The sequence below is a fragment of the Heteronotia binoei genome, chromosome 16 (genome assembly GCF_032191835.1).
Source record: "Heteronotia binoei isolate CCM8104 ecotype False Entrance Well chromosome 16, APGP_CSIRO_Hbin_v1, whole genome shotgun sequence".
Classification (NCBI taxonomy): domain Eukaryota; kingdom Metazoa; phylum Chordata; class Lepidosauria; order Squamata; family Gekkonidae; genus Heteronotia; species Heteronotia binoei.
Window position 1 is genome coordinate 42544083 of NC_083238.1, and position 27595 is coordinate 42571677.

Sequence of the window (27595 nt, forward strand, 5' to 3'; positions counted from 1 at the left end):
TTGGACATTGAGCCTCATGCTGGTACGTTCAATGATGACGTAAGTTCAAATGTCAAAATACAAACAAAATACCCAATGCGACTAACATGGTATTTTTAAATATATAGTTCACCTTTCTCATTAAGCCTCAGAGTGAATTAGACAATTAAATTAAAGCAATCAGCAAAATGAGTCATCTAATAAGCAGTTTACTGAGACTAGAATTACAGAAATCCTGAAGCAAGCACTGAATATTAGCCATGATGTGGAATGCAGAAAAATGGGATCACCTCAGTAGAAAATAGCACAATGACAACAGGATCTTAGAGCAAATAATATATTCTATAATGGTAGTATAGTACAGAATTGCTGCTGCAGGTGCTATTGGGGAGATATTAGACTTTATGGCTGGCTGGTAGAATATACCCCTGATCTGGATAAATTAGTTCGTTTATTCGATTTATATCCTGCCCTCCGTGCCTATGCTCAGGGCAGCTCACAGTTCATAGCGAAACAATAATAAAAGAACATCAATACTCAATATAAAACATTGGGCTAAAACAACACCTAATCAGGGGTGTCAAACTCATTGGTTATGAGGGCCGGATCTGACATAAATGAGACCTTGTTGGGCCGGGCCATATGTGTACCTATAAACTTCATAAAGGACACAGACAAACACAAAGATTTTTTTTTAAAAAAAAACTTAAAACATTAGCACTCATTGGTCTTAAAGGTGCTTTTTTTGTATCTCTCCCATGGGATCCAGGGAACTGGGCAAAGGAAGCTGTGGCTCTTTCCTTCCCTAGGGAGGCAGGAGGGGGAGGAGCCTTAGCCAACAGAAGGAAGAGAGGCTTGGTTCAGTAGCTCTGCTGTGCAATTGAGAGAGCCTGGGAAAGCAAGCTCTGCCTTCCCCCCTCCTTCCCCAAGGGAGGAGCCTCAGCCAATGGAAAAAATAGAGGATTTGCTATGTAGCTTCTGTGCAATTGAGCAAGCCTTGCAAAGCAAGCTGTGATGCGGAAGGAAGCAAGAAAGAGGGAGAAGGAAGCAGATGACAGCCAATTGCTCAGGGGCCTGATAGAAGCCCTCCGAGGGCCTGATTTGGCCCCTGGACCACATGTTTGACACCCCTGACTTAGGTGCTATTGCAATACTATAAGTCGGCAGCAATCAAGTAGTCTTAATCAGCACCATTCATATATAGTGGTCTTGGCAATGACATAGCAGATTTGGTAGTGCAACCATTTTGTTTGGTTCCACAGCTAGCAGTCAAATGCAAGGCCCTGTAAGGCTCTTGACATCTGGGAGTTGATTCCACCAGGGCTTTTTTGTAGCAGGAACTCCTTTGCATATTAGGTCACACCCTCCTGATGTAGCCAGTCCTCTTAGAGCTTACAGTAGGCCCTTTACTAAGAGCCCTGTAAGCTCTTGGAGGATTGGCTACATCAGGAGGGTGTGGCCTAATATGCAAAGGAGTTCCTGCTACAAAAAAGCTCTGGATTCCACCAAAAAGGGGTGGCAACAGAGAAGGCTCTTGCACATGTTGTTTTAAGCCTGATATTGTTATATCTCAAAGGCTAAACGGCCAACCCTGGTTAGTATTTGGATGGAACAACCAAGGAAGTCCAGAAACAGGCAACAGCAAGCCGCCTCTAAATCTATTGCCCTTGAAAGCCCCATGGGGTTGATGTAAGATGTAAGCTGCCTGTTGCATGACAGAAATGACAACAAAAGTGGAATATGATTATTGTTTACCAAGCCTAACCATAATTTAAGGGTGTCAGCTAGATTACTGCTGGGGTGGGGCATTCCCTGTTAAGAATTACTGGCCTTGGTTAGTTGAATACCCCATAAACACTGTTACGAGGCTGGAGTGCATTTTAGGGAGCTTCAACATGGAGAAAGGTTTGCTGCAAATTGTAAGTGTTGCAGTGAAATACAAAAACAGGACTGAGAGCCCCGCCTTAAAATTTGATGCAGAAAAAGGGAGGAATTGCCAGTCTGTAAAATAAAGCTGGAAATAGGCTATGGACTGAGCATGGACGTATAAAGGCAGCACAAAGAAATATTCTGTTACATGTTGGGAAATTAATTGGACCTTCCAATGAGGTGCTATCCATAGCAGTGTTTCGTGTGATTCAAGATGTCAAACAACAAGGAACTGCCCCAAGGGAACTTTCTGAACGATGGCATGATGCCTTCAGTTCAACAAGCAATTTGGGTGCAGATGTCAGCAACTGTCCATAAGCAAGATTGTGATTTTTCTTTGCCCAACAGCTCATCTTATTAAAATGGGTGCAGTCCCACAGGGATCAATTATAATCCAGGAGAAACTATCTGAATTTCTAATTTACTTGAACCAGGAAGCAGAGTTAGTTTGTACCTAACATCCCAACCAGAAAGTGTAGAACTGCCAAGTCCCCCAAGGCCTCCGACCTCGAAAGGATGGAAGGCTGAGTCAACCTTGAGCCGGCTAGCTGAACCCAGCTTCCACTGGGATCAAACTCAGGTCATGAGCAGAGCTTAGGACTGCAGTACTGCAGCTTTACCACTCTACGCCACGGGGCTCCTTTTTATGTTGGTAGTCTTTTTTAATTGAGAAAATAGGTGTTTAGTTTGGAGATTATTATCCACAGGTTTTAGCCTGAGTGAAACAGCTTACAGAGAAACATACTGAGCAGATTTGGCTGGCATATGACCAAGCGGCTCTAAAATTAACTAGCAAATGAGCCTACCTAGCTGAAGGAGGAAGAGAAGGAGGGGGAGAAGGAGGAGAGAAGAAGACTAGATTTATACCCCACCCTTCTCTCTGAATCAGAGTCTCAGAGTGGCTTACAATCTCCTTTATCTTCTTCCCCCACACCCTGTGAGGTAGGTGGGGCCGAGAGAGCTCTCCCAGAACCTGCCCTTTCAAGGACAACTCTGTGATAGCTATGGCTGACCCAAGGTCATTCCAGCAGCTGAAAGTGGAGTGGGGGATCAAACCCAGTTCTCCCTGATAAGAATCCACACACTTAACCATTTCACCAAACTGGCTCTTGAACACTTGTTCAAGGAAGCCTCCTTTTTCACTGGAGGGGGTAGCTGCTGTCAGTCCATTGTGACGCATACCTTGGCAACTCAGGGACTAAGTATGGGTAAGGCCCTCACTCTCAAGGGATCTTTGCAGGAGATTGGATGCTTTAACCTCTCTGGAACGCTGCCGTGATGAGTCTGCCACATTCGATAGATCCTGAGATCCCCACCATTGGTAAAGTAGCTGCCCATGTCCCTGATCTTATTGTGTACGGTGACTTTACCCAGGAAATACCAGTCATTGAACATTTTGATGGTGTCCTGCTCTTCATAGACATCTCAGGTAGGCAAAGCTCCATGTGCTCGAAACTCAGTGTTGGTGGGGTGAGGATATGTGTCCACGTTAAAAGTACTTTCTCAGCCTGAACCCTTGGAGAGCTGCTGCCAACCAGAAGACAAAAGCATGGGCCTTTGGACTTATTGAGTAGAATTTGAATAAGGCAGATTCATGTGAGGTTGATAGCCTCTACTGCAGGGGGTGTCAAACTCATTTATTAGGAGGGATGGATCTGAAATAAATGAGACTTTGTCGGGCCAGGCCATGTGTGTCAAAAAATGTAATGCCAGGTAACAGAGATATAAACTTTATAAAGGACACAGACAACACAAAGATGTTTTAAAAGCTTAAAATGAAACATGCTTAAAACATTAGCCCTTGTTGGTCTTAAAGGTGCTTTCCTTTTATATCGCCAGTGCAATCCAGGGTAGGGTTGCCAAGTCCAATTTAAAAAAAAATCTGGGGACTTTGGGGGCGGAGCCAGGAGACTTTGGGGGTGGAGCCAGGAGACATCGGGCCGGAGCCAGGAACAAGGGTGTGACAAACATAATTGAACTCCAAGGGAGTTCTGGCCATCACATTTAAAGGGACCGCACACCTTTTTAAATGTCTTCCTTCCATAGGAAATAATGAGGAATAGGGGCACCTTCTTTTAGGTCTCATTGAATGGGACCCCCTGGTCCAATCGTTTTGAAACTTAGGGGATACTTTGGGGAGAGTCACTAGATACTATACTGAAAATTTGGTGCCTCTAACTCAAAAAACAGCTCCCCCAGAGCCCCCGAAACCTCCAGATCAATTCCCCATTATACCCTATGAGAATCGATCTCTACATAGAGAATAACGAAGTACTCAGCAGACTCCCCCCCCCCACCATTTCTGGCAACACTGAAGGGGGATTGGCCTCTCTACTCACGAGTTGCTGCCAACTTCTTCAAAGTAACACAGATACCCCATCCCAAGAGGAAGCCTTTCAATCAGCGGCTGAAGCCTCCGGAGGTAGAAACGCACATGGTCCTCTGGGGGCGGAGCTCCCCCCCCCCCTCCGCCAGCCAGACTCCCCGAGGAGACACCTGTAGCAGCCGGAGAGGATGCAAGGACTACGGGTCCCAGCATGCACCTCGCGAAGGGAGGCCGCGCCATTTCCCCCCCCCCCCCCGCTTCCACGTTTTTGGAGATCGGGGGAAAAGGCTGCTAATCCAGGGGTCCCCTGGCAAGGCGGGGGGGTTGGGAAGCCTAATCCAGGGAACTGGGCAAAGGAAGCTCTGGCTCTTTCCTTCTTTCCACAGTGGACCAGGAAGGGGAGGAGTCTCAGCCAACAGAAGGAAGAGAGGCTTGGCTCAGTAGTTCTGTGCAATTGAGAGAGCCTGGCAAAGCAAGCTATTCCATCCTCCCTAGGGGAGGAGCCTCAACCAATTGAGAAAATAGAGGTGTTGCTCTATAGCTCCTGTGCGATTGAGCAAGCTTGGCAAGGCAAGCTGTGATGCAGAAGGGAACGAGAGAGAGGAAGAAGGAAGCAGACAACAGCCAGTTGCTTGGGAGCCTGATAGGATTCCCCTGGGGGCCTGATTTGGCTCCCAAGCCTCATGTTTGACACCCCTGCTCTACTGGATCCTGGGTCTTCTAGTTGCTACCTCAGTGTAGGAAAAGATAGCTTTAAAAATGTGAACTATTTCTGGTGCAACTTATTACTCTTGCTTCATCTAAACCCTAACGCACTATGACACCCGCCAATACCTTTTCTGTTGCCCGCCATGTACTTCTAGGAAGTGGGCTTGGAGCTCTTTAGCTTGGAGAGATGTCAACGGAGAGGTGACATGATAGAGGTTTACAAGATTATGCATGGGATAGAGAACGTAGAGAAAGAAGTACTTTTCTCTCTTTCTCACAATACGAGAACTCGTGGGCACTCAATGAAATTGCTGAGCAGTCGGGTTAGAACAGATAAAAGGAAGTACTTTTTCACCCAAAGGATGATTAACATGTGGAATTCACTGCCACAAGGGGTGGTGGTGGCTACAAACATAGACAGCTTCAAGAGGGGATTGGATAAGCATATGGAGCAGAAGTCCATCAGTGGCTATTAGCCACAGCGTATTATTGGAACTCTCTGTCTGGGGCAAGTGATGCTCTTTATTCTTGGTGCTTGGGGGGAGTCACAGTGGGAGGGCTTCTTGTGCCCTGGCCTCACTGGTGGACCTCCTGATGGCACTTGGTTTTTTTGGCCCCTGTGTAACACAGAGTGTTGGACAGGATGGGCTATTGGCCTGATCCAACATGGCTCCTCTTATGTTCTTATGGGCAGAGCCAGGTAGGGCTTTTGTCCAGCCAGGCTTCTGATTGACTATTAGAGATTTGATTGGCTGTGCAGATTTTCTTTAAATGTTGCTTTGGCATCAGCTGTCACCACAGCACAAGGATCTTCGGTGTATCTAGGGTTACCAGCCTCCAGGCGGGGCCTAGAGTTCTCCTGCTTTTATAACTGATCTCCAGCTGATACAGATCAGCTCCCCTGGAGAAAATGGCTGCTTTGAAGGGTGGAGTCTTATGGCATTGTACCATGCTGAGGCCCCTCCCCAAACCCCACCCTCTCTCAGACCCACCCCCAAAGTCTCCAGATATTTTCCAACACAGACCTGGCCATCCTATGTGACGTTAAGCTGTGGCAGCCATTTTGGGGGCTGGCTTCACCTCTTACAGCAGCCATTTTGTTGCTGTGTCCATTAAACTGTGCCAGAGTTCCAAGTGTGCCCAAAAGCTCAGACAGGTTGGGGACTCCTGATCTAAACAATGGACTTGGAAACAGTCTAACACAAAGGAGGCAATATGGCATTTCTTAACCAAGAAAAATTCATTTTCACATCATTGGACACTGAATTGCTTGCTAGGAGAAGTCTCTGTCTTCTATTCTCACTCTGCCAGAGGGCAAGCCTTCTCAATGATTTTTTTGTTTGTGGTGGGGAGAGAAGTATAGTGGGCATATTCCTGCCTGTCTGAGTAACTTTAGCATCCAGGGGAAAGAGAAAAAATGAACACACATACCACAGTGGGAGAGCTTCTAGTGTCCTGGCCCCACTGGTGGACCTCCTGATGGCACTTGGGTTTTTTGGCCACTGTGTGACACAGAGTGTTGGACTGAATGGGCCATTGGCCTGATCCAACATGGCTTCTCTTATGCTCACAGTGACACAAAAACACATATGGAGATTGCACATTTTTTTATTGATGGAATGGCAAGCTCTGCCACGTGGGTCAAAATGTGGCATTTCTTTCATGCACATTTCTGATGTAGTGTAAACTGCAGTGTACAAATTTGCTACTCTTCAATCTACAGTAGTTATTCAAGTTCCAGACTACAGTGGGGGTTTTCCTCAGGTATGCCATTTAACAAAAAAAGTTCCCTCCTAAATCCACATACAAGTGATAATTATATCTAATAATATTTTTAAATGGTAAGTTTTTTAGGGGGAAGTTATCTGACATTCCCTTCTACTAAACATGGTAATATCAGGATGAAAATTGTCCCTGTGTAAATGCATCAAGCGATAAGTAGCTTGTTGCTTTTCTGATGGGTAGAGCCCCCAGGCAAAAATGAAATGGGGAGGAGGAAGAGAGAGAGTTAACATGTTGGATTCGATTCTACCAGCTTTTCTGTTCAGTCTTTCCTAACTCCCTTCTCACTATAGCCGCCTTCCAATCTTCCCTCTAAGCTGTGGAGTTCTGTGATAAAAAATTCTACTTTGGAAGCTACTGGCTTTAAAGTTGTGAGTAGGGTTGCCAATCCCCAGGTGGGGACAGGGTTGCCAAGTCCAATTCAAGAAATATCTGGGGACTTTGGGGATGGAGCCAGGAGACATTAGGGGCGGAGCCAGGAGCCAGGGTGTGACAAGCATAAATGAACACCAAGGGAGTTCTGGCCATCACATTTAAAGGGAGGGCACACCTTTTCAACGCCTTCCTTCCATAGGAAATAATGAAGGATAGGGGCACCTTCTTTGAAGGCTCATAGAATTGGACCCCTGGTCCAATCTTTTTTAATCTTAGGGGGTATTTTGGGGAGAGGCACTAGATGCTATACTGAAAATTCGGTGCCTCTACCCCAAAAAATAGCCCCCCCAGATACCCACGGATCAATTCTCCATGATTTTTTATGGGAATAAATCTCCATAGGGAATAATAGAGTTCCCAGCAGACATTTTCCTCCCCTCCCCCGCTTTCTGATGACCCTGAAGCGGGGGGAGGGGCTCCAAACCGGGGGATCCCCTGCCCCCACCTGGGGATTGGCAGCCTGGTGGGGACAGGAGATCCCCTGGTTTGGAGGCCCTCCTCCCGCTTCCGGTCATCAGAAAGCAGGGTGGGGAGGAAATGTCTGCTGGGCACTCCATTATTCCCTGTGAGAAACTTATCCCCATAGAAAATAATGGAGAATTGATCTGCAGGTATCTGGGGCTCTGGGGGGGCTGTTTTCTGAGGTAGAGACACCAAATTTGCAGCATGGCATCCAGTGCCTCTCCCCAAAATACCCAAGTTTCAAAAAGATTGGACCAGAGGGGGTCTAATTTTATGAGCCCCCCCAAAGAATGTGCCCCTATCCTTTATTATTTCCTACGGAAGGAAGGCATTTAACAGGTGTGCGGGCCCTTTAAATGTGATGGCCAGAACTCCCTTTGGAGTTCAGTTATGCTTGTCACAACCATGCTCTTGGCTCTACCTCCAAGGTCCCCAGATATTTCTTGAATTGGACTTGCCAACTCTAATGGGGAATCTACTGAGGTACAGGTCAAGATCTGTCAGGAATCTTATCCAAAATTGACAGCAAAACCCCCAGCCACCTTTCTCCATTTCCCAAACTGTTGCAGCACAATTCACGCTTCCTATATTTATGCCCATTCAAGGTTTCACAGCACTGACGGAGACCTTCAGCTTGGGTGCAACCTTAGACTATGGGGCTGACCAGCTCACCCAGACGCTCAATCAATACGTGGGTAACATCGTGGAGGGTGAGTACGGCAGCAGCAAAGATTATCTGTCACCCAAGAAGAATGACCCCTTCTCTACCCTTCATTGCTATGCTAGAAGCAGGCCTCAGATTCAGCAGGAGCTCAGCTCCTGAACCTTTCTGAGGGTTCCCCCTCTTCCTACCCACCTACCTTGTCCATTGAATAGTAGGTGGATTAGGAGAGCAGGCAGCCAGCCAGCCACCAGGGACTTTGCCACACCCCCAGCAGTCCTCATTAACCCCTGAAGAAGCCCACACCACCCTTTCTCCACTTCTTATGCGATTTTGGGCAGCAGGTAGCTTGCTGGCCTTTTGACTGGGGTGGGGAGGGCCAGCCTAGGAGAGCTCCAGGCCTACTTGGGCTGGCTGGCTCTCTAGGACTCTCCTTTCTTGAGTTGGGTTTCCTTTGGCTGGGGGGGGGGATATGCTGATGAGTTATGCTGATGAGCTCCACCACTAGGATTGCCAATCCCCAGGTGGGGGCAGGGGATCCCCCGGTTTGGAGCCGCCCCCCCACTTTAGGGTCGTCAGAGGAGGGGAGGGAAATGTCTGCTGAGAACTCTATTATTCCCTATGGAGATTTATTCCCATAGAAAATAATGGAGAATTGATCCATGGGTATCTGGGGCTCTGGGGGGGCTGTTTTTTTGAGGTAGAGGCACTACATTATCAGTATAGCATCCAGTGCCTCTCCCCAAAATATCCCCCAAGTTTCAAAACGATTGGACCATGGGGTCCAATTCTGTGAGCCCCAAAAGAAGGTGCCCCTATCCTTCATTATTTCCTATGGAAGGAAGGCATTGAAAAGGTGTGCCGTCCCTTTAAATGTGATGGCCAGAACTCCCTTTGGAGTTCATTTATGCTTGTCACAGCCTTGATCTTGGCTCCACCCCCAAAGTCCCCAGATATTTCTTAAATTGGACTTGGCAACCCTATCCACCACCTATTTTTTTACAAAATGACCCCCAGCTAGAAGTCAAGATCTAAGATTTTGACTGCCTAGGGGCCTCCACAGGGTTTAATCCGGCACTGATGGAATTGATCATCTAGATAACCTCAATAGCTTAAAATATCATGACGTCCTCCAAAGAATCCTGGGTACTTTGATTTTGTTTTCTTTTATTTAACATTGTGGAGAACTCACCATTGCCCTGAGTTCTTCCCTGGAGAAAAAGAACAACTATTAAACAATGTTAAGCCTGAGGTAGAGATATCTCCCATGTATCTTCTTCATGCAAAATAGCCATTGCCAGTGAGTTCCAACTCAAGGAATTCTGGTTCTGAGAACCGCTTACTTACATGGAGCCTGCATGCTAGTGTGCGTCGTTTTAACTGATCTGAATCCAAGATATGACATGGCCTACAAAACATCACTAAGTTTCTCCCCTAATTCAGAGCTAAATGCATTTATTCCCTGTGACTTTTCCTTTTGCTTTCTTTCCTCAACAGAGGTGCTGATTTTTGGAGGTGACATACTGAAATTTGCAGGTACAAATTGCAGAGAAAGATGGTTTTTTAAAAAAAAAATTGGAGAGCACAGGATATGAATCTTGTAAATGAATATCAGTAATTAATTAACAAATTTGGGGGATAATAGCCTGGTTTAGTCTGAAGAGTCAAGTAACTTTCATCTGACTCTATCAAGTAGGTTGATAGCACCATGGAATATATTTTTAATTGTCATTTTATCGTTTTAAATTGTAATTGTAAATCTTTTTTAATTGACTATTAGCTGCCCTGAGTCCGCTTGCGGAGAGGGTGGGATAGAAGACTAAAGTAATAAATAAATAAGTAGGTTAAAACTGTGTGTATGTCAAATACCGGCACTTTAGGCTACAGATGCCGAAAGTAGTTGATTAGCATTATGCAAATACTCTGTTTCAGGACTGTTCATTTTTCCCTCCCTGAGCAGAGACCAAAGATGTTTTGTTCAAAAATTGTCACACTGCTTTAGGAATGACGCCTGAACAGTGGTTTAGAAGTTGTATGAGGCAGGGGTCTTAACCAGTACTCCCTCTAAGCTTTGAAGGCTTGTGAGCAAAAATTCTTCTTTGTGAACTACTGAGAGCAAGTTTGGTGTAGTGGTTAAGTGTCCAGACTCTTATCTGGGAGAACCGGGTTTGATTCCCCACTCCTCCACTTGCAGCTGCTGGAATGGCCTTGGGTCAGCCATAGCTCTTGTAGGAGTTGTCTTTGAAAGGGCTGCTTCTGGGAGAGCTCTCTCAGCCCCACCCCCCTCACAGAGTGTCTGTTGTGAGGGAAGAAGATAAAGGCGATTGTAAGCCACTATGAGATTCTGATTCAGAGAGAAAGGTGGGGTATAAATCTGCAGTCTTCTTCAGTCTTCTTCTATTGGCATTAAATTTGTGAGCTACTGCATAAAATAGCTTGCTCTGGGGTCATTTTTCCTGAGCTAAGACAAAAATGTGTCAGACAGAGGCTAAAAAACTATGAGCTAGCTCACACAAACTCAGCTTAGAAGGAACCCTGGTCTCAACCTTTTTGAGCCTGTGGGCCCATCTGGAATTCTAACATGACATAGTGGGTGTAGCAACAAAATGGCTGCCACAAAATGGCCACTACAGGAGGTGAAGCCAGCTACATAATGATTGCCACAGCTTAACTTCAGTAACTTAACCTTGTGCTGTGGTGGCAGCTGCTGCCTAAGGAACATTTAAAAAAAAAAAAAATCTAGGGTTGCCAAATCCAATGCAAGAAATATCTGGGGACTTTGGGGGTGGAGCCAGGAGCAAAGTTATGACAAGCATGATTGAACTCCAAAGGGCCATCACATTTAAAGGAACCGCACACCTTTTCAATACCTTCCCTTCGCTGGAAATAATGGAGGATGGGGGCACCTTCTTTGGGGGCTTGCAGAAGTGGCCCCCCTGGCCCAATCCTTTTGAAACTTGGGGTGCATTTTGGGGAGAAGCACCAGGTGCCATGCTGAAAAACTGGTCCCTCTGTCTCAAACGCCAAGGCCACAGTCCCAGATCCACCCTCCATTATCCCCTATGGGAGCTGTTCTCTCTCCCCGACGGCGTGCTTAGCAGGCATTCCCCTCCTCTCCCCGCTTCCCAAGCGGCCCACCTGGCCACCTTCCCCGCGGCGCCCGGCTCACCCTCAGCGCGGCTCCAGGCTCCCAGGCCGGCCAGGGCCCAAGCCAAGGCCAGCGTCAGCCGCGACCACCAGCGCCCCATGGACAGAAGGCAGAGCGGGGCCCTCTTAGGGCCTGGCGGCGGCTGGTGGCAGCCCACGACGGGGCCTCCTCATCATGCCTGAAGGCGCCGAGCCCTCCTTCTCCGGCGCGGAGGCGAAGCAGAGCGGAGGCTCCCCATCAATAAGCGAAGGGACCGCGGCAAGGAGGGCGGGGAAGCAGGGAGGGAGGCGGCGGGGCGGGCCTGCCCGCAAGAGGCGGAGCTGGAGGCCGGAGGGGCCGGGGGGCAGGCGGGCGGCCTGCTGGGCTTGCGGGACTGAGGGAGGAAGGCGGGCAGGACGAGGCTGAGGAGCCTGCAGGAGCCGCCGAAGGGGGGGAGCAAGGCCAAAAGCAGCCAGAGGGTGGCCAGCCTGGGACAATCGCCGCGGTCCCACCGCCCCTGCCACTCACCGGGCCACACTCCTTGGCGCCGTTTCCCCCCCTCCCCCCGCTTCTGTTTTTTTGGGGAGCGGGGGAAGAGGCTGGAAATCCTGAGGTCCCCCGCCAGGGCGGGAGGGTTGGGAAGCCTAAAAAAATCTGCATTGCTAATCAGAAGCTTTGTTGGGCAAAACCCCTACCTGGCCTTGCCCCACTTCCTAAAACACTTGGAGGGCACCAGAAAAGGTGTTCGTGGGCACCTCATTGAGGATCTCTGGTATTGCCTCTATAATAAAAGCCATTTGGAGTGGCTAATACAGGTCTCCCATTGGCTGAGAGGTGCATTCCATGGACTCCATAAACCATTGGCCCATCATGGCTCAGTCAGCATCTCTTCCCTCCCACTGGCTGACTCTCCTGCCCCTACCTACTGCTAGCCTGGAAATGTTGAACAAACCACCAAAACAGACAGCTCTCTGATGCTTCTCTGTGTCCTCTCTGTCAATGCCTCACAAAAGGCATTGCAGCTTCCCCCAGCAACAGTCCTCTGCCACCCCATCAGCAGCCCGCACAGACAACTTCTTAGCACACACAACCACCAAACTAGCCATGGAGCTGTCACTATAATTCAACTAGGTGACAAAGCCTAGCCTTGCTGGGAGCATTTCCTCAGAGGCCATGGCTGTCACACCTTTCATGTCACTCCCTCTCTCCCTTTTCCCCTCAGCCTCACCCCAGGAAAGATAAGGATTGGGAACTGGGGAAGCAGCTAGTCAGAGGCTGTTGCTAGACAACCAAGGTTGCTTCTATCAGCAAAGGGAGAGACCTCAGCTGAATAGAAAGCCATAGAATCCACCTTCCAAAGCAGTTATTTTCTGCAGGGGGGGGGGTAGATCTGTTGTCTGGAGTTCAGCTGTGATACCAGGAGATCTTCAGTTTCCACCCAGAGGTTGGCTACCCTGCACCTGACTCCTTGTATTGCTGCTGAGAAGGAGATAGGGTTGCCAACTCCAGATTGGGAAATTTGAGGGGTGGGGCCTCAGACAGGTACAATACCACACCTTCCATCCTCCAAACCAGCCATTTCTTCTGGGGAACCATTGTTGCCAAACTCCAGGTGAGGGCTAGAGATCACTCAGAATTACAACTGCTCTCCAGATGGCAGAGCTCAGTTACCCTGGAGAAAATGGCTGCTTTGCAGGGTGGACTCTGTGTCATTATACCCTGCTAAGGTCCATTCCCTCCTGCTTTGGTCCACACTGCAAAAAAAGACTGTACTTTTCCTAGGTAGAGGCTGTGGGGGAGGGGATGGAAAGTTGAGGGCAGATCAATTCTCCTACAAAGAATGGCCACCTTGAGGCACATATTCTATGGTATACCATAACACAGCCAAGCCTGGCAAAAAATCTTGGCTCATGCCAAAAATGCAGCAAGGCTGAATATGACAAGAAGAGGTGGCAAAAATGCACTGCAAACAAAACAGCTCCAGCATCTGTGTGACTGTTGTTATGCCCCCCTGCACCCGCTATAATTATTCTTATCTCCATTCTGGACATCTTTCAGGGCTTTGAGCCACCACAGACACAGGAACACACACACACCCTGAGGGGGGGGGCAGCATCTGTTTCAGCTGCAGGATGGGTGGAAAGACAGCAAGGGTGGGGTGAGTGATTGTCATGGGCGGCGGGAATAGTGGTGTGCCAAGGGTGCAGGAATAGTTGAGAGGAAGAGGTGCTTGGTGGGGTGGGGGTAGTTGGAGGGGATGGGGTGGGAAGTCACCAAGGGTGGGAGGGAGTGAACGCCTTCACTTGGGTGGGTGGGTGGACAGCAAGGATGGGAGGGCACTTGCCCAGAGCCAATTTCTAGAGTCTGTTGTATCTTTCTTCACAATGGGCCTTATTCCTAGTAAGTAAATAACTGAGTCCAATCATTTCTTTCTGTTCTCCTCAGGTGATGCATTGCTGGCCCTCTGGAAGGCGAAACGTGACGCTATACCTGACATAATCACTCTGGCACTGAAGTGCAGCTTGGGCATTCAGGAAGAGTATGGAGTTCATGAGACAAATGTGGGACTGACGATGCGAGTAAAGATAGGTACTGTCTCCCTTCCATGGGCAACGTTGAGAGCTTCCTTGGGCTTGTCATAAAATGGCTGACACCTATGAGGTGGGGGGAAACAAAGTCAGCAAGACTGTTTGGGGTTCTTTTTTTCTTAGGCCATGACTCTATCCCTTTAGAATCCAGTTGATGATACAAATGCCAGCCTAGATGCAGCCCTTCTTTTGATTTGCAGGCTCTGCTGATTCTTGAAACTGATGATGCAGACCAAGTATAGGGTTGCCAGTTCCAGTTCAGGAAATTCCTGGAGATTTGGGGCGGATTCAAGGGAAGGGAGGAATTTCGAAAAGGGAAGAAGCTTGGCTAGGGTTGCCAAGTCCCCTGCATTGTACCATAGAGTTTCCCCTCCCAAATGGCTAGAGCATCTGGGAAAACCATAGAGTTTTCTCGGAAACGCCTAGAGCGGTCGTGCATGCTGGCAGCAGTGCGATGACATCACTTCCGGATGACATCATCACGGCCCAATAGGTGGGGGAACTCCTGCCTGGACCGGGAACTTGGCAGCCCTAAGCTTGGCATGGATGTAACACCATACAGTGCACTCGTTCGAAGCTGGCTCCATGGTACACCTCGGAGTTACGCCAGCTGAAACAAGGACTCAGACGACTAGAGAGGCAGTGGCGGCGCACTCGTGGCGAAGCGGCGAGAACATCTTATAGAACGCTTATGAGGTCTTATGAGATGGCACTCAAGGCCGCGAAGAAAGATTACTTCACGGCCAGGATTGCGTCTGCAAATTCGCGCCCGGCACAATTGTTCAAAATAATTGGAGATTTAACTACACTGCCCCAGGGCAGGCCAAATGTTAAAGAATTGGAAATAGGCTGTGAGGCTTTTGCGAAATTTTTTGCAGACAAAATCACGTCGCTCCGCCAAGACCTGCCCATCACATTGGATACAGTACATGAACTGGAGGCTCCGTGCCTGTCTTCAGGTTTAGTCCTGGATCATTTTGACCCGCTCAGCCTGGAGGAAGTCGACGGAATTCTCATCTCTGCGCGCCCAACAACTTGCGATTTGGACCCATGCCCCTCCTGGCTAATTAAATCTTGCCTGAGGGAGCTTAGATGTCCTTTGCAGGACATCATAAATAGATACCTCTTGGAGGGGCGCTTCCCAACGCCCTTAAAAGAGGCCTTGGTTCGCCCCCTCCTGAAAAAAAGCACAGCAGATCCGGCCGAATTGGCAAATTACCGGCCGGTCTCGAATTTACCGTTTTTAGGTAAAATCATAGAGAGGGCAGTGGCGTTGCAGTTACAGGGTTTTCTGGATGACGCTTCCATCTTAGACCCTTGCCAGTCCGGCTTTCGCCCGGGTCATGGGACGGAGACAGTGCTGGTCGCCTTGGTGGATGACCTCCAGCGGCATCTGGATCGGGGCAGTGCTGATGCTGTTAGACCTGTCGGCCACGTTTGACACGGTCGACCATCGGCTACTGACCCGCCGCCTCGCCGATGTTGGGGTTAGGGGGTTGGCCTTACAATGGCTTTCCTCCTTCCTTGAGGATCGGGGACAAAGGGTGGCAATCGGGGGAGAGCTCTCCCAGAGGCGCACACTACACTGTGGGGTACCTCAGGGAGCAGTTCTCTCGCCGATGCTATTTAATATCTATATGCGCCCCCTTGCCCAGATTGCCAGGAGGTACGGGCTCAGGTGTCACCAGTATGCAGATGACACCCAGCTTTATCTACTAATGGATGGCCGACCTGACTGCGTCCCAGAGAACTTAGACCTGGCACTGCAGGCCGTGGCAACTTGGTTAAGGCTGAGCGGGCTGAAATTGAATCCGGCGAAGACAGAGGTCCTTTGCCTGGGTCGGGGCGCTCTAGGAGGGGAAATATCTCTTCCGGGTTAGAAGCGTGGGAGTTCTACTGGAGCCTTCATTATCAATGGAGGCCCAGATAGCAGCCGCTGCCAAGTCAGCCTTTTTTCATCTGAGGCGGGCAAGGCAGTTGGCCCCCTTCCTGGAGCGTCGGGACCTGGCAACAGTGATCCACGCAACGGTCACCTCGAGACTGGATTACTGTAATGCCCTCTACATGGGGCTGCCTTTGTGCCGAACCCGGAAGCTGCAGCTAGTGCAGAACGCGGCTGCCAGACTGTTGCTGGGGCTCCCAAAGCGGGAGCACATACAGCCGGGGCTGCGTGAACTGCACTGGCTGCCAGTTGTATACCGGATTCGCTACAAAGTGCTGGTAATTACCTTTAAAGCCCTATATGGCCAAGGACCTGCCTACCTTAGGGACCGCCTCTCCCCGTATGAACCCCAGAGAGCACTGAGGTCAGCAGGGAAGAACCTGCTGACTATCCCTGGCCCAAAGGAGGTAAGACTCCAGAGTACCCGTACTCGGGCCTTCTCAGTTTTGGCCCCACAGCTGTGGAATCAACTCCCAGAGGAAATGCGGGCCCTGCGGGACATTGAACAATTCCGCAGGGCCTGCAAAACTATCCTGTTCCAAATGGCCTTCACCAGCTGATACTACTAAATTGCCAAGTAAACTTGCCGATGAATAGCACTAAATGTATTAATGTTTTTAGAATTTTATGGATTTTAATTTGTCTTTAAATGTTATTTATTATATAATGTATGTATTGAATTTTATGCTGTTAGCCGCCCTGAGCCGCTTGCTCGGGGAGGGCGGGATACAAATAAAATGTGACTGACTGTGACTGACTGACTGACTTTTCAAAGTTGCCCTTTTCTCCAGGGGAACTGATCTCTGTGGTTTGGAGATCAGTTGTAATTCCAGGAGAACTCCAGGCCCTACCTTGAGATAGGGAACCCCATTCCAGAGTGATTAGGCAGAAGGAGCTGCAGAAAAACTGGCTGATGAAGAAATGAGAAGAAGCAAAAAAGTATCATATCATCATCAGTGCCTCTTGAATCAGTGTCTAAGTTCAAATGCTGTGAGAAAAATATGGCTGAACTAAATAAGGCTGCTCCACTAACTATGGTTCATTAGAGTCTATCAAGCCAGGGTCTGAAGTTGGTTTATTAGCTTCAGCAAGTCTTAACTATGGTTTCATGTACTGTATGAATGTGGTATCCTGATCTTGGGATCTGTTCCCTGGTAATACCCAATGAAACCACCATATGTCAGGGCAAACCAGGACTTGAGCAATGGTCTGTAATCTAAATTCTGGTTTCACAAACATAAGAGAAGCCATGTTGGATCAGGCCAATGGCCCATCCAGTCCAACACTCTGTGTCATACAGTGGCCAAAAACCCCAGGTGCTATCAGGAGGTCCATCAGTGGGGCTAGGACACTAGAAGGCTTCCCACTGTTGCCCCTCCCAAGCACCAAGAATACAGAGCATCACTTGCCCAAGTTAGCCATAGTTAAACAAATCATGATTTCATGGGAAGTCTGAAGAACTGAGCCCATTGCTCCGTCTAACACCAAATGATGACTGAGAGCCCATCAGTAACACAGCAAATTGGCACCATCCATGGTTCATGTAAGCTTGAGGAGATATCCAGTTTGGTGTGGTGATTAAGTGTGTGGACTCTTATCTGAGAGGACTAGGTTTGATTCCCCACTTCTCCACATGCGACTGCTGGAGTGACAGTCATAACTCTGTCAGAGCTGTTCTGTCAATCAGAGTTCTTTCAGCCCCACCTACCTCACAGGGTGTCTGTTGTGGGGAGGGGAAGGGAGAGGAGACTGTGAGCCACTCTGAAACTCTGAGGGAAGGGTGGAGCATAAATCCAGTTGCTTCTTTTCTTCTTCCTCCCAAGTATGCAGAAAAATTGCTTTTTAAATTCAAAAAGAGAAGCCCCCTCCCCACCCCATTCTAAACACACACCAACTGAACAGTTACTAGAACCACATAACGCTGAGGGTGAGCATAAATGAAAGGGGAGGAAGCAAACAAGAAAAGGTTGCTTTGTTTAAGTCACCAAGAGTTTATCGCCCAGGCACATGATTCTACAACCTTTTAAGAACTGGTCAGATTCCACAATGAATATTTCTGTCTTGCCAGGGGTATCCGCAGGCCACATCTCAAAAGTTATTGTGGGAGACAACAAGCAGCAACATTTTGTGGTAATTGGCCGGGCAGTGGAAGAGGTGCGAATAGCACAGAACCTAGCAAAAGCTGGTGAAATCATTCTGTCACCCAACTGTTGGGAGCTCTGTCAGCGGAAATTACTTGTGATAGAAAAGATTCCGGATGAACGAGCTGTCAAGGTGAGCGTGTAGAGAGCTGGGCTTTTGTAAGGAACAGCCTTTGCCGGTAGGGTTGCCAGATCCAGTTCAGGAAACACCTGGGGACTTTGGGGGTGGAGCCAGAAGCAAGGGTGTGAAGTGCACGATTGAACTCTGAAGGGAGTTCTGGCCATCACAGGGCTTTAGGGCTGCCAAGCCCCCGGGCCAGGCGGGAGTTTTCCCACCCTGGATGTTCCCAACCTGCCAGCCCACATTAGGCCAGTGCAATGACGTCACCTGGAAGTGATGTCATTGTGCTGGCCGCTCCAGGCATTTCCGGAAAAACGCAATGGTTTTCCCAGACGTTCTAGCAATTTGGGAGGAAAAACTCTATGGTACAATAGGTGTCATAGAGTTTTTACCTCCCAAATTGCTAGAGCGTCTGGGGAAACCATAGAGTTTTCCTGGAAATACCTAGAGCGGCCAGTGTGTGGTGTCGCTGGTGTGATGATGTCACTTCTGGGTGATGTCATTGTGCTGCACGCGCAAGTCCCCCACCAGAGGCTGTGCGGAACTTGGCAACCCTACAGGGCCTCTAAGACAGAGCTTTTCCACCAGACCTTCAACTGAGGCAGTTAATCTGTGTCCTCCCTGCTGCAGGGGCCCCGGTGAAATAATTCTGTCAAGTCATCTGCTTTATACCAGCTGGGGAATGTATGGGAGGAGGGGAGGCACCTGGGACCACCATCTGCAGAATCAGAGTTTCTTTTTTAGAATGTTATATGGTTTTATTATATGAATCTGATTTCGACTGTGTTGACTGACTGTTATTACCCACTCCGAGCCCATTCGGGGAAGGGTGGGCTATAAAGCGAAAAAGATGAAATAAATAAGGGGACCGCACACCTTTAAAAGGCCTGCCCTCCATTTGGAAATAAGGAAAGATAGGGGCACCTTCTTCTGGGGCTCATAGAATTGGACCCCCTGATGCTAGGCTGAAAATTTGGTGTGTCTGCCTCAAAATACAGCCCCCCTAGAGCCTCAGATACCCACAGATCAATTCTCCATTATATCCTATGCAAATCGGTCTCCATAGGAAGCGCTGGCTTTTTCCTTCCTTCCTTCCTTCCTTCCTTCCTTCCTTCCTTCGGGGACCCAGAGGAGGAAGGAAGGAAGGTTTGGCTCAGTAGCTGTTGTGCAATTGAGAGAGATTGAAAAAACAAGTCCTGCTGTCCCCTCTTCCTCTTCAAGGGAGGAACCTCAACCAATGGAGAAAATAGAGGTTTTGGTCTGTAGTTCCTGTGCAATTGAGCAAGCCTTGCAAAGCAAGCTGTGATGTGGAAAGAAGCAAGACGGAGGGAGAAGGAAGCAGATGGCAGCCAGTTGCTCGGGGACCTGATAGGAGCCCTCCAGGGGCCTGATTCAGCCCCCAGGCCGCATGTTTGACACCCCTGGAGTAGACGGACAGGAGTGAATTTTGATAAATAACACTAATTCTGTTCACCTCCAGCTTAAGTACCTTAAGGATGTCCCTGCGGACAATGAAGATGCATTCTATGAAAGGTGCACAGAGCACCTGAAGGACAATCACATCTCTGACAATCTTGGTAAGACATCCCCATCAAACATTCTGACAAGCAGAATTTTCTGGGCCCTTCTCAAGGCACCTCACTGTCTGTCCATACCGTTTTCCTATTTAGTTTTGACCATCCCGTTCCTCAGAACACAAATTTATTTTTTATTTGTTGGATTTATATCCCTCCCTTCCTGCAAGTGGGCTCAGGGTAGGTAACATCAGAATTAGATAGACATGAAAAAACCAGTTAATACAATAAATTCCCAAAAACAATGAAAAGATGGCAAAGTATGATGATATTATTGTAGAACATTAGATGGAGAAGATTGTAACAGGATCAAAGCCAAACTTATAGAACAGAGATGGCCAAACTTCCTTAATGTAAAAGCCACATATAATAAATGTCAGATGTTTGAGAGCCACAAGACATGAATGTCAGATGTTTGAGAGCAGGAAGGAAGGCAGGGAGAGAGGGAGGTGGAAAGAAAGCAGCTTTAAATGCATTCTCCAAACCGCTGGCTGGCTTGGCTTAGTGATTTAAAGAGACAAATACCTTCTCCAAGCCAGCTGTTGGGGTGGTGGAGGAGGTGCTGCAAGAGCCACACAATACATGTGAAAGAGCCACAGTTTGGCCAGCCCTGTTATATAATATTAGTGCTTTGCATGGGCCGATGGGTAGGGCAGCTTTTTGCAGGAAGGACCACCTAGTTGACGGTCCACCACCTCATCCAAAAGCCTGCTGGAACAGCTCTGTTTTACAGGCCCTGCAGAACTGCAATAGGTCTCCCAAGGCCCTGATCTCAGGTGGGAGCATCTTCCACCAGGTGGTGGTAGGGTTGCCAGATCAGTGTTGGAAAATACTTGGAGACTCTTGGAGTGGAGTCAGGAAAAGGCAGGGTTTGGGGAGGGGAGGGTCCTCAGCAGAGTACAATGCCATAGAGTCCACCCTTCAAAGCAGCCATAAGAACATAAGAGAAGCCATGTTGGATCAGGCCAATGGCCCATCCAGTCCAACACTCTGTGTCTGTACCCACAGTGCCCCCCCTTAGTTATAGCTTCAAACACAAATGCACACTGCTCACGCCTCACCAGTGCTGCTGTTAAGTGGAAATGCTGATCCTTAGTGCTGCTTTAGCATGACTTCTGCACACTCTGTTTTCACAGCACATACGCACACACACACACGCTTAATCTTCTCACTTGACTCCACCATTTTCTGGCTCCTTCACTTGTACAGGTACAACGGTGCCTTTTCCCTTCTCTTCCCTCCCCTGGCTTGCACTTTTCCTATCCATTCACTTTCCCTTCCTCAAGCCATGCTTGCATTTCAGACCTACGCACCCCTCAGCCCCACCAGAGGAATATCTGCTTCTTTGCCAGCTTATAGCAAAGCTCCCACTGAGTTTAGTGCATCAACTAGCCAGTGCCGGCCCGAGGACATATAGCGCCCTAGGCAGGCTTCCTGCCCGCTGCCTTCCTGCCCCCCACCGGCCCTTGCAGTGCCGCAATGCAGCACCGTGCTCTGTCGCTCCCCCTGTGACAAGGCTCAGCTCCCCCCACATCGTGGTCTGCCTTCCCTTCCCAGCGCTGCAATGCAGTGCCACGCTCCATTTCCCCCCATCAGATCAAGCCGCGTCACGCCGAGACTAGGTCTTACCGGCTTTGATGTGGCAAGCGCACCATCTAATGTTTTGAAGCCCGTACTGGAGAAGGCTTCTTCTCCCTCCTTCCTGGAACCGGAAGTAAGGGGGAGTGAGGCCTTCTCCTGCACAAGCTTCAAAGCATTAGATGGCACGCTGGCTGCATCGAAGCTGGTAAAACCCAGCCTTGGCGCAGCTTCGTGCGCTCTGATAGGAGGGGATGGAGCAGGGCACTGCATTGCAGCACCCGGAAGGCAGGCAGCGGTGGTGGGGGGCCATGGCAGGGGGGGAGGCAGGCAGGCAAGCTAGGCAGTTGTCATGGGCACCAGGAGGGGGGGAAGCCCAATTTGGCACTCCCCTCCTCCTGGCGCCCTAGGCAACCACGTAGTTTGCCTAGTTGGCGAGCCGGCCCTGCAACCAACACAGCCACAGCCTTGATAGAAGCCCCCTGGTCCATCCCTACATAGGGCCAGGCACAATGGCGTTGTTGGAGTCTCTGGACTTGGCACTGGCAGGGAAACTGGGCTTTTTCTGAACAGGAACGCCCAGGAACACAATTCTGGCTGGCTTGGCATCGGGGGTGTGGCCTAATGTGCAAAGGAGTCCCTGCCGGCCTTGCTGCCAAGAACCATGGGAAAAGTAGCAGAATGCTCAAAAGCTTTAGAGTAGGAAAGCTAGGACTAGGTGCAGCAGCCAAGTTACACAGGGGCAGTAATGAGATCTAAAACAAATAATTAACTTTTAATTAAAGGAAATACATTCTGGAAAGTGCAGGTAAGAGACAGAGAGAGGTGACCTTTTCTAGCTAACTCGATGGTGCTGGATGCTGAATACATGCCCAGCCTCTGTGGTGCAAGATGAGCGCAACGTGCACCTTCTTTGTGTGCATGCATGAGAGAAGCGAGAGAGAGCAGAAGCAGAGGAAATTGTTCTGAAGAGTAGCATTCTGCTTCAAAGGAAAGGATCAGATAGCAAGAGGGAAAGGATGCTCTGCGTGTCCTGACCTCTCTCCTTGGTACCACCTCTCAAGTCTGAGACAGGAGGCAATGCACAGTCCCAATAGGCATTGCCCCATTTTAGGAGCAGGAAACAGGTATATTCTTTATACTTCAATTTTTCATGAAATCTGAATGTTTCGCACCATGAGGATTCTGCCAGATTTTTTTTTTTTTTAATGCAGAAGTCACAGGTTTCGTTACCCATCAGTGCCAACCAGAAAGACTTTAACCTTACAAGTAACCGGCAAAAAGTTGTATCAGACTAGAAGAGAATATCTTACCCGCTCCAATCCTGTTCTGTATGTGCTGCCCTTTAGTTTTTTCATTGAAAGCTTCTTCTTTTTCATCCCTAGACATCCTGAGAACCGCATCAGCACTGGCTCCAAATAAAGCCCTTGAGAAAGGATTGAGAAAATTTGTGACGAGGAACGTCTTGAAGAAGGTGCTTCAGTGAGAGCTTGAACTGTTACTTTTAAAGAGTGTTTGTGAAACAGGAACAGCCGCGGTGTGATAGGGTTACCAGGACTTAACCTGGCTCCCAGCAAGGGTGCATGGCGCAATGACATCACCCGGAAGTTACGTCAATGAGCCGAGCACATCGCACGGGAAATGCTCTAGCATTTGGGTTAAAAACTCTGTGGTACCATAGAGTTATTAACTCAAATGCTAGATCGCCCCCATAAGAAGTGTCAGGGGTGATGATGTCACTGCTGAGTGATGTCATCATGTCAGGCACCAACAGAGCTCTTCAGGGGTGGAGATCCCACTGCCAGCCAGCTCTTTACTGGCGGGTTGGGGGGGGGGGACTCCAAACTGGGGGAAACCCCACCCTCAGTGGGAGGCTGGGAACCCTATGGTGTGGTGGAATAAAAAAGCTTATTCCTCCTCAGGATCACAGGCAGTAGAGAGAGAGATTACCCTGTTTTTCAGATTGACGATGCCCAGCCACTGGAGTACTTATCAGAGCTCCGCCCAGTTACCACCGTCTTTGTAAACTTGCAGTTTCACGAAAACGCCAATATATATCATTTGACGAAGGCCCTTCAGGATGCCAATGCCTTTATCACAGAGACAGTACACCCCTTCAGAGGGAAGATCAACAAAATCTTCATGTTTGACAAGGTAAGGGTTTTTTTCCCCATCCTGATTTAGGGGTCGATTTAGGTACTGTGGGCATTTTAGTGGTTGTTCGGAAGGGACGTGACACTGATTGCCACCTCTCCTAATTTCTTGTAGCAGCTAATAAGACATTCCGAACTGATGTGACGTTTCCCTCATCACTCCACCAAAGGGCAAAATTAATTTCTTTAAGGGGGTACACTTGGGGAGCATCGTTTAGAACAGGGGTGTCAAACTCATTTGTTATGAGGGACAAATCAGACATAAATGAGACCTTGCTGGGCCAGGCCACGTGTGTCATAAAACGTAATGCCAGATAGCAGAGACATAACTATATAGGGCACAGACAAACACAACTAATTTCCCAGCCCAAAGTCAGCAACCCTACCCAGTGGCCTTCTTTTCTTAAAGAAGGAGATATTGCTTTTGTTATTTTGGGGTTTTTTAAACCCTACAATCAATGTTCCCTCTAAGCTGCGGAGTCTTGTGACCAAAAATTCTATTTTGTGACTTCCTGGCATTAAAGTTGTGAGCTCCTGCATAAATTATTGTGCTCTGGGGCCATTTTTCCTGAGCTAAGACAAAAATGTGTGTGCTGGAGGCTAAAAATCTGTGAGCTAGCTCACGCTAACTCAGCTTAGAGGGAACACTGCCTACAATGTATTTGTGTTTATAACATTTATATTTTCCTGTAATGGTGCTCTGCCACAGCTTTTGGGACACCCCATTCTGATTTTGTTTTCACTGAATCACTCCATTTATATCCTGCCAGAAAGTGGCTCACTTCATTGCCCTCTCCTCCGTTTCCCCTTCACGACAACCCTGAGAGGTAGGGTCAGGTGGAAAGAATCATGACTGGCTCGAGGCCACCCAACCAACTTGCATTCTCAGTCCTCAGATGCTCTCTGAGCAACAAGTCCTGTGTGAGCTTTTGTGCATTAACCCTCTGGTGGAAGCAAGAGATTTCTTAGGGGGACCTGTAATGCTGTGGGATTTCTGCGATACGCATGGAAGAAATCGAGATAGAAATGAATATATAGAAATGGGGACAAGGAAGAGGTCTCTGGCTGTCATCCAAAAGAATGCATGCACCAAAGTTGTGCATAGAGCTGCCAAGTTCCCGCTGTGGCTGGGGGATCCCCTGGTTTGGTGGGCCCCAACCTGCTGGCAAAGAGGAGGTTGCTGAGGGGATCCCTGCCCCCAAAAGAGTCCCATCACCATGCATTGTGTGTGGCACATGTATATCACATTGGGCCGGCGGGGGGACCTCCCCCTACGTCGCCGGTGCGATGACATCACCTGGAAGTGACGTCATCACGCTGGTGACGGTGCGCAGCGGCCACTCTAGGCATTTCCAGGAAAACTTTATGGTTTTGCTGGACGCTTTAGCAATTTAGGAGGAAAAACAGGTACCATAGAATTTTTCCCCTCCCAAACAGCTAGAGCATCTGGGAAAACCATAGAGTTTTCCCAGAAATACGTAGAGCAGCCACACACAGCGTTGTCGGCACAATGATGTCACTTCCAGGTGACATCATCACGTCACATGTGCGAAAGTCCCCCACTCCGGGATGCAGGAGACTTGGCAACCCTATCCCCCAGTGACTCCTGTTCCATGCCCAGAAGACAGCAAAAACCCTCCAGGTTCCCTGGCCAAACTGACCTGGAAGAAAATTGCATCCTGACCTCAAAGTGATTAACAGCATTTCCCTAGGAGTGTAAGAAGGGGCAACCCTTCCTGCCCTCCCTTTCATGATCTGCCTAAGGATCACCATTGGTGACAGATGGCCATCTAGCCTCTGTTTAAAACCCTCCAAAGAAGCAGAGAACACCATCTGCTGAGGAAGCCTGTTCCACTGAGGAACCACTCTTCCCTAGTGTTTAGCTGAAAACTCTTTTAATTTAATTTCAGCTTGCTGGTTCTGATTTGCCATTTTGGGGCAACAGGAAACAACTTCTCACCATCCTGTACATGACAGCCCTTTGAGTCCTTGAAAATTATCATCCTATCCCCTCTCTTAGTTGTCTCCTCTCCTTTGTGAGCTATCGGTTGTTAGTGCATTGCTTACGTGCTCTGGATTGCATCTTTGGATATAAAATTTAAATCAATGGATTACTGAAAAAAGAAAAATCAGTGGCAATATTAATGACCGGTCAGTTTTAATGTTTCAGTGGGCTGCATCCTCCTCACCCCTTTGTCCAGTATAGCCATCCATATAAATCTGGCTTACGAACACAGCCTTTGCAGATGGTACATAGCTGTTATTTGAGTCAGTTCTTTCTTATGTTTCTTTCTCTCCTCTTCCTAAAGGGCTGCACTTTCCTTTGCATATTCGGTCTCCCTGGAGATAAGCAGGCGAATGAAGGCACAGAGGCCCTTGACTGTGCCTATAAAATCCACAAGTTCTGTGCGATGTCTCTCATGAAAATAAAGTAAGTCAGTAAAGTAAGGCGGATTTCCCACTAGCCTTATGCCGCTTTCACTCTCCTCTTCTCCAAGGGACTTCCACTGGATTCCACACTATCTGCCCCGGGGCTGCAACTTGCTTTGCCTCTTTTGCACAGCAAACAAGATCCTCTAAAAACCAGTTTCTGTTTGCTGTGCGAAAAAGGCAAAGCGAGTTCCAGATAGTGTGAAATCTGCCGGAAGCCCCGCGGAGAAGAGGAACGTGAGAGCGGCATAAAGCTAGTGGGGAATTGGTCTAAGGTAGTAACTTACTTTGAATGATCACGATCTCAGCTATGTTCACCTTTAGCTTTCGTAACCTCAGCTGTATGTTTGACAAGAACAGTACTGAGCCGGCCACACACTGGCTGCTAAGTTCCTGGGATCCAGAGATACCAGAACTAAATAATTAGGGAAGCCACACCCATTTTGCCATGCCAAAGTAATACATATTCCTTAGACAGATAATGATGAACAAACTTTGATGGTTAAAACATTTTTTAAAAGCTAAGGCAGGGCAGGCTGATTCATTTTTTAAAACACATGTCCCAAATATTTGAAAAAGTTATGAAATTGAAAGGTTGGGAGAAGCATTACTGTACTAAGAGCCCTGTAAGCTCTTGGAGGCTTGCCTACATCAGGGGGGTGTGGCCTAATATGCAGAGGAGTTCCTGCTCCAAAAAACCCCCGTTTGTTCTTAGTTCTGTTCTTTTAGTACAGTACTGGGGGCATTCCAAGGTTAATTTCTTTTTGACCTCCTGATATTCCAGGGTCGTCTCCATTGGAGTCACCAGCGGGACAGTGTTCTGTGGAGTAGTTGGCCATCATGTCAGACATGAATATACAGGTACAATCATTGTGGGCTGTCTCCTTTTCCATCATTCAAGGTAACCTTTGGGCATTGTAGAATGATTATCCCCCACCTGAAATCCTGCAGCTTCTCCTCATTCATCCATCTGGGCCTGCATTTCAACAAACTTCCTCTGTCACGCTTATGGGAGGGGGCAGACGTGGAATTCTAGCAGGAGCTCCTTTGCATATTAGGCCACACAGCCCTAATGTAGCCAATCCTCCCAGAGCTTACAAAAAAGAGCCTTGTAAGCTCTTGGAGGATTGGCTACATTAGGGGTATGTGGCCTAATATGCAAAAGAGCTCCTGCTAGAATTCCACCCCTTGGGGGGTTGCCTGAGAGTCATTTTTGGTTTAACCCTCCCCTTCCTCCACATTTCATCTTTCATCTGTGCTGTGTTCTCTGGCTGCTGATAGGCTGCTTCTATGAATCTTCCCACACCCAGCTAGGGATTCAATGGACAGCCACCCTTTCCTTTCACTGCTGGGGATTCCCAACCTGTTACACTGACTTTTCCCGCCTCCCTATACCTGCATGACTTTGGTGTAGCGGTTAAGAGTGCAGACTCTAATCTGGGAGAACTGGGTTTGATTCTCCATTCCTCCGCATGCAGCCAGCTGGGTGGCCTTGGGCAAGCTGTAGTTCTCACAGAGCTGTCCTCTCAAGAGCAGTTCTCTCAGAGCTCTCTCAGGCCCACCAACTCACAGGGTGTCTGTTGTGGGGATAGGAGATTGTAAGCCATTCTGAGACTCCAAGTGAAGGGCAGGGTATAAATCCAATGTCGTCGTCCTCCT

General features: G+C 48.5%; 1 protein-coding gene across 1 annotated transcript in view; it reads left to right on the forward strand.

The window, feature by feature from the left end:
* Positions 1-1020: 1020 nt before the first annotated feature.
* Positions 1021-27595, forward strand: part of LOC132585220 (adenylate cyclase type 10-like) — a gene marked incomplete at its 5' end in the record, with an annotated part of 95188 nt that continues 68613 nt past the window's right edge. The window contains 11 exon segments of the mRNA XM_060257026.1: positions 1021-1051; positions 3236-3337; positions 8227-8331; positions 9780-9818; positions 13855-13998; positions 18008-18213; positions 19682-19778; positions 22739-22827; positions 23316-23507; positions 25816-25937; positions 26721-26797. Coding sequence (XP_060113009.1) covers positions 1021-1051; positions 3236-3337; positions 8227-8331; positions 9780-9818; positions 13855-13998; positions 18008-18213; positions 19682-19778; positions 22739-22827; positions 23316-23507; positions 25816-25937; positions 26721-26797 — 1204 coding nt within the window.